General features: G+C 43.3%; 1 protein-coding gene across 2 annotated transcripts in view; it reads left to right on the top strand.

The window, feature by feature from the left end:
- Positions 1 to 6,980, top strand: part of LOC137992943 (whirlin-like) — a 27,764-nt gene extending 20,784 nt beyond the window's left edge. Inside the window, exons 13-16 of one of the 2 annotated variants that reach the window (XM_068838538.1) lie at positions 1 to 390; positions 1,621 to 1,710; positions 2,427 to 2,597; positions 5,949 to 6,980. The exon at positions 1 to 390 is cut by the window's left edge and continues 462 nt beyond it. In XM_068838538.1, coding sequence (XP_068694639.1) covers positions 1 to 390; positions 1,621 to 1,710; positions 2,427 to 2,597; positions 5,949 to 6,122 — 825 coding nt within the window. In that variant the 3' untranslated portion in view covers positions 6,123 to 6,980. The remainder of the gene's footprint in view (positions 391 to 1,620; positions 1,711 to 2,426; positions 2,598 to 5,948) is intronic. The other variant, XM_068838539.1, reaches the window with a different exon arrangement.
- Positions 6,981 to 7,470: the final 490 nt, after the last annotated feature.

Raw genomic sequence — 7,470 nt, 5'->3', positions numbered from 1 at the left:
GAGGACTTGAGACCCGAATTGGGCAAATTACCAGGACAAAGGACGAGATTAGCTACCTGGGCTGAGGTCCAAGAGGATCAACTATCGTTAACGCGTGAAAATACAAAATTGACTGGTTCTCATGGCTCGACGTTAACGACTATTGGTCACCAAAAACATTCCAGTTCTAGAGAACAGAAAAGCGTGAAAAGCCATGAACCTGTCAAGCGGAACACATCACAGACACAAAACCAGGTTTCATCCTCGAGCAGTAGCAGCCAGAGTTCAGCAAAAAACCGGAAAAGCTGGGATGGAGTGCGGAATCCTGCATGCCCTGAAGAAAAACAAAAGGTTTCCAAACTGGTTTCGAAGGATAACAAGGAACGGAGCTGTAGTGATAGCAACTTGATGGTGAGATTAAAGAGGAAGCCGAATGTGTAGATTTTGATGAACGTTCTTAAGATGGTTGAGTTTTTTGTGTTATATTGGAAAAAACCTTTTTCTGGTCGGTTTTGTTGATCCATTTTTTCCACCAGCTCCGAACTTGGTTTTCGTGTTTTTCGGTAGTCAGTTCGGGCATGGTTCCAGCTGCTGGAGAGGTCTGGTAATGACCATGCGCAGTAGGTACCGCATTGCAACCCAAAACGGTGGGAAAAGTGTCCAATCACTTTAACCGAAACCAGATGCGTTTGAAATGGTAGAATTCAGTAGAACGCGATCATATATATATTGTCTCTATATTTCTACATCACGGTGCTATGATGCCGACAGCGGCTGGTTTTTTTTGGGCCGGTATGTTAGGTGTTTACTTTGTTGCATTGTTTGCGTTTCTCATTTTTTGTGCTCGTTACAAGGTTACCTTCTTCTGAAATGTTCTGCAGTTGGTATTCCCTTTATCACTCGGCGGCCATTTTGGAGTCCATGGGGAATAAAGGCTTTGTCTTTGCATTGTCTTTGCCCGTCCAGTCTCACACTGAATGAGAGGCTAGACGGGCAAAATCTTTTGTTTGTACATTGAGTGATATGGGTGTATTGGATTAAATGGAGCCGGAAGTAAAGACATTTGTAAAGTGACTCACATTTAGGCATCCCACGGGCAATCGTCAATGAAATCGACCATCGTGTGTTGTCTGTCCCATGTCAAAAGCTTCTTTCAATACAGTACAACAATAGGGTTTTAGTCAGCATTAGGTCGGATCATAGGAAGTGAACTTGATGAGTCAGTGGGGAAAAAGAGGCACTTTGTGAAGCTCGTCTTCGTGTAAATTTTGAAAATAAATGAGGTTTTGAAGAAAGGGTTAGACGAGATCGGTGCAACACATAACTTAGTATCTTGGACATAACTATATGAGACATTTTTGAAAAAGCTCAGGCGGCTTGTCATCTTTTATTTTAATTTTTGTTTCACGATTTGGGTACAACGATATTGGCAGGAATGAGTTGATAGGCCGGCGTATCTGCATTGACGTTTGGGCTTCCCTTTTTCTGCTTTGTGTTTTTTTGTTTTGTTACGCCATCTCTCTTCATTCATTCTGTCTCGTCTCTGTTCACCTTTCTCCTCATTTATATTTTCTGTTCGCTCTAAGTTCATTTTCATGTTTGTTTATTTATTTTTTCAACATCTGCATGGATGACTATAAGAATCTGCCAAAGGAGCAACAAAAGAGTATTCAAGCTAAACATAGAGCTAGTCAGGAACTTTATGACCTTCACCAACTATGTAAAACCAAGGTAATGGGACACTCCTCGTCATGTGTCTTTTTGCTGCAAAGAAACATTTATCTCCATGTTGTTTGATTTCTTGGACTCTTTATTGAATTACGTAAACAATGGTTCACCTTGAGTGATGGGTACAACGATAATGTCAGTATTAAGAAGATGACTTGTCAGATGTAAATGTGTAAACTCTTCACACGCAAAACCACGAGTTTAGGAATTAATACTTGATACATTAGGTTAGTATCATAATATTCTGTGTTGCGATTTAGGAAGATATTTCCCCGCTAGCTGAAGTCTCTTTTGTTTTTGCGTTCGCTGGGCTGACGAGTGCGGGAGAAGAGCCCTTTGCCATGAGTCGATACTCACTTTGATCCAACCGCCGTCCACAACCTTGGACGGCAGTCTTCAAAGCGCATGCCCTATGATATGTTTGCTGACTGTGAGTTGAGCCCGCTGTGTCCCGCGCATTCCTTTAAGGCAAGCCTACACAACATGAAGTATCTCGTGTGGATTCGATAAGCTAAGTAACCAACGTGCATGCTCAACTTAGTGAGTTTCGACCCATGGCAGAGGTCTCGTTTCTCCTACTCGTCAGCCTAGCGAACACAAAAAGAAAAGAGTCCTCTGTTAGCAGGAAAGGAAGGTATACATCTGACTTGAAAATTGTTGTTTTTTTTTTTCGTTGGCTGTTATATTCATTGTTAGAAAAACTCCTTTTAAATCACCAGAACGAAACCAGCAATGTCGCCATAGAACCTAGAGAAAGTCCGCGCAGCGGGGCGAAAGAAATCTCGCATTCAGTTTTTGAGGTTGAAGTTGAAAAATCCTGTGGTGGCTTGGGTCTTGCATTAGAAGGTGGCGCGGACACAGCAAGTGATATCAGGATAAAATCAGTTAAGGTATGGCTTTGTTAGACAGTATGACTACGCATCCACTAAGACAACCCACACTTCCGGCTAGAGTTAAGCGTGCAATTCTTCCCAATTACGTTTTGGTGTCTTCTCGGTATTTCATGTAATGAGTACCCTTAAACAGTGGTTTATGCGCTTAGCTTACAATCCGTCTGGCCCAACGTCAAGTTCCGCACAGACTTCTTGATGCAAGGAGTTATGCTGGAGAGTGCTTTGTCAACTCCTCTGTGCTTGCAAATACCTAAACGGGCTTACTTTTACGTCTGTAGAAAAGGGGGCACAATGTCAGCTCGCATGTGTGGCCGGGATATTACGGGTTTTTTTTCCGAGAAACCCAGCTGTAAGTTTCCAAACTGTAGGTTCAAATCCCTTCGTTAGACTAGCTTTTCTTCTCTAGCAGGGAACAACTGATGCCGACACTTAGTGATGGCTTTCTCAGATCAGACGTTGGTTACTTTTAGATTCATCACCCAAAGTGTATGTATACATGAAGTAAACGAAGCACCGGTGGCTCAGTTGGTTGAGCGTTGGGCTGTCACGCGGGAGGTCGCAGGTTTGAACCCCGGCCGGATCAACACTCAGGATCTTAAAATACCTTAGGAGAAAGTGCTGCCTTTGTAATTTCATCCGCAAATGGTTAGACTTTCGAGTCTTCTCGGATAAGGACTATAAACCGTAGGCCCCGTCTCACAAATATCTTCTATGTTCATAAGTTTCCTGTGGGACGTCAAAGAACCCACACACTATTCGAAAAGAGTAGGGGATGAAGTCCCCGATGTTGTGGCTGTCCTGTTCTCTCCAGCAGAAGTGGCCGGCTTGGCGGTGATGTCTCTAAAAAGGCTTTTGGTGTATGAGGCCACTTAAGCAGAAAGAGCCATAAGCCAAAAAGGACTTTGCCGAGAGCTGGAATGTGTAGATGTTGATGTAGATGTGAAGACATCAAAGGAGAAATGTGGGAGTTGTAGGCTCAGGGTGATGTTTCTGATCAGGCCCATAACCGTTATTGTCGCTTCTCTGCGAGTGCTTCCAATGAAAAACAAATCTCGCTCTCCCTCACGCCCGCAATCTGCACAGATTCGAACTACTTTGTTTCTTGCTCAGTCACCCACCGGGAATTACAACCGTAATGTAGTTGCGTGCTTGCTTTCAGCCCATCAAAGAAATGTGGAAACCACTCTTTGCTGGACGAAGAGTTTCAACCACGAGAACCTAGTGGCTTCACACTCTGCTAAACTTTGTTAGTACCCTTAATTTGTGAATTATAGACATTATCACACACGAGTGAAGTTCACCTGCAAGCAGGCGTTAAGAAAAGACGCAGAGAATTTGATTGATAAAACCAAAGTCAGTGTTCGTGTTGCACTCTCCACCGATGCAGAACCAACTTTCTTTAAAAATTAACCTCATCGTTCGTGTGCTAAAAAAAATCTATGTTAGACGTGCGGATTATAGACTTAAGATAGAATTGATCCTCACGCTCATCTGGGCAATTTAAGCAATTGCCGCTTTGAAGACACGCGATGCCGGTGCAGAGTGGCTTCATAGTTCAGTTTGTAGACTATTGCACCCGCATCGCAGAGTACCTGGCATCGAATGCTGTGGAAGCCGCCCGAATTTTTGAGGTATATTTAAAGTGACAATTACTTAAATTGTGCAGTTAAGCGAGAGTATCGATTCTATCTTCACTAAAAAAAACCCCAGCCAGTTAATTTGTATTGTTACTTTCCGCACACGGCGCCATTAGCTTCAAACTTTAAAAGTCACCGTTATGGTTAACGCTGATTGGTTGACACACAAACGTTGGGGGGATGCGGGGCATTTGGTCTTGATAAAGGGCACTTTTGACAATCAGAGGCAGAGTGACAATTGGAGAACAATAGAAGGCAGTATGGTAAAGCGGTTCGGTGCTGAATTTACACCGGGATGTTCCGGCTTCAAAATGCCGCGCTGTCTTTTGGTTGGATATGTCGTGGGTCATCTTTTTACTCCTGCCATCTGGGTTTTTTCACCTCGTTATCGATGTAGAAAGCATGTGAGAACGTACTCTTAGAAAATGCACTGTATTTATAGTACATGATTGTTTGCTATCGATTTAGCATCCATTAGTTAAAGAATTGCGAAAAACGCATTAATTGAGATTTAGATCTGAATCGTACGTATCATGGGCAGAAAAATGCCTTGTGCGAAGGCGCTTATGTTTGCCTGGTCCTTTAATTAAGGGACTTTCGCTTCAATATGGGCGAAATTTATGGTGTCAGTGAAGTGCCTGTCTTGCAGATCATGAGCAAAGATTATCGCTCAATGCGGTAGTTTTTAAACCGTCGTGTACAGCGATCGATTTCCCTTATAAAATCTGTTCATATTAATTTGAGTGCGTTCCTTCCCACATGGACGTGTCCTGTTCTCTATTAAACTGACCACCTGGCGCTTCACTATCCAGCGCCGGATAAACACTTGCAAAACTAACCTGCTCGCAGGCGGTAGGTGGTGTTGTCGACAGGAAACACGTATCAGACGGCATATTGGAAAAGCGTGGGATAGGTCTGGGCCAGGTGACAAAACGACTGGGTGGGGAGTGCAGGGAAAGAGCGGAGGAAAAAACCTTCCTTATGAATGGTGACGGCATGTGCTCGAAATTCACCACCAGGCCTCGTTTGCACAAATTTAGTTACAACATCTGGACATGCAATTATGTTTGCACGTGGGTTTCCTCTACAAGTTTGCTCCTTTACGATTTAGCTCATGCTAAAATTTTCAAGTCACACGTCATCACGCATAAGGGCTATTGAGTTATCAATTGGACGGCACTATCCACCCTTTAAACAACTGGGGCCTGGTCATTAACCTTGGTAGCTGGTGGTATTGTTGGCGCGGGAGGCAAATTAACGAGCGGGTAATGGGAAGAGGCGCTGTTACGCCAAATTGACATAGAGCGGTTTTCGAATGAGTGTCGTAAAACCAAAACCAAAGTAATTACTTTGACCAATCAAAAAGGACAAAGACCATCCAGTAAACCAATCAAAACTCGAAGTAATTACACGTAGCCGTCACAAAGCGCGGGAAAATGTGCACGCGCGAGTCACAATTGGTTTTGGTTTCACTTCTGATTGGTTGAAAAAATGGCGCGAGAACTTTGAATTACTTTGGTTTATGATTACTTTTCAACCAATCAGAAGTGAAACCAAAACCAATTGTGGCTCGCGCGTGCACATTTAGTTAGAACTTATTACCTTCGACACTCAATTGAAAACTGCTCTATCGCATGCTAGTAAACGCATGAACATTAAACCATTTATTCGTTAAAGTAAACTCGCTCGCTTGTTGTTTTTCGCTCCCCAGGAAGGAAACTTCACGGCTTGGAAGTGCGGAAGATTAAAAGTGGGTCAAGTTGTACTTCAAGTGGATGGCACACCTCTTAGTGGAATGACCAAGGATAAAGCGGTTCTCACTTTGAGGCATGCATACTCCAGTTCGGACTCTCCCGTACTCAAGTTACTTATTCGAGACGTGTAAATAAGTGTGTCTTTCTGTAAACATTCGTGAAATAGAGCTGAGCTAATGTGTGTTTCAATGAACATTTCGTACGCTAGCTTTGTATTGAAATAGAAGCTATAGGATTCAACGCAAATAATGTTATCCAGAGTCGTCCAGGTGCTATCAGTCCCTCACCTCGAGAGTCTTAAGTCCTTGATGGACGAATATTAAAGATCGTGTGCGTGATTTGAGTGATAGTTGAAATGAGCGGGTCGTTCGCGTGATTTCACTGGTTTAGAAGTTCCCGGAAGTAGAACAGGACTCACGTAAAAATAACTCCGATGAAAGCGCAGGAACAACCGCTGGGAAAAAAAACGTTACGAACGCTTGGTTTGTGAACGAATCGAGAGTGAGACTGAGTGAGTGGCTGGTAATGTATGTAACCCAACGTTTGAAAGCGATAAAAGTTTTTGTCCCAAACCAGTTTTGGAAAAAAGTGTGAATCATAACTATGTGGCGATCTGTTTTCTTTGCGTTTTTGAGCTCTTATCAAATTGGGCCTGTTATCAAATTAAACGATCGTTTGAATGGGAGAGCGCAAGAAACGTTAAGTGGACGAGAGGAAACTCCTGACACAAGCTACTCGCTTGGAGACACTTTCTTAACCTAAAAACTGGCATTTTTTGAAAAGTATAAACTATAGCTGATCTGAAGACTTGGATCTCTTGTCTGATCGCTCCTTTTCATCAAATGTAACGAACATTTAAAGACTCCGAGAATATGTAGCAAAAAAAACGTTTTAGGAACAGTGGCAGGTACCCCTCAAAAAGTTTTACGCTCTCGGGCATATGTTTGACTGTGGCCAAAGTTGATGTCGAGCCACGCAAACACCTGGAATGTGAAATCAAGTTTACTTACTGGAAATGAAAACTTACCAATAGCGAGGGTACTCATATCTCCTTCGAATCCTTTTGTCAGCGCCGGCAATAACGGCCTCTGGTGGGTTCTACTGTGTGCATTCGTTGTGGAACCGTTGCCACACGCGTACGACCGTTAGTTTAATTACCTGAGCCTGGGCAGGGGATCCGGAAGTCAATGCATGTTGATTCAGCAAGAGGTCGTTCTATTTGGTGTTGTCGGTGTTGACTGCCACATTCTCCTGAGAGCCTGGGCTCCTTTCCGGAAACAGCGGCTGGCAATTGAGCCTACCACTGCTGCCCATTCGAATTATGTCAACAATCGACGGCATTTCTTTCAAAGTTATGCCAACTAAACGTAAAAGGATAAAGCGCCGTCTACACGGGCAATTTCTACGTGACAATTTTTATTTCCTCGTTTGGACGAGGAGATTCGGCCAATTTTCATGAATAGCTGGCGTGTTGGCCTT

Source organism: Montipora foliosa, chromosome 2 (assembly GCF_036669935.1).
Source record: "Montipora foliosa isolate CH-2021 chromosome 2, ASM3666993v2, whole genome shotgun sequence".
Lineage (NCBI taxonomy): Eukaryota > Metazoa > Cnidaria > Anthozoa > Scleractinia > Acroporidae > Montipora > Montipora foliosa.
The sequence above is the reverse complement of the archived record's forward strand: the minus strand, read 5'-3'. Positions and strand labels throughout refer to the sequence as shown.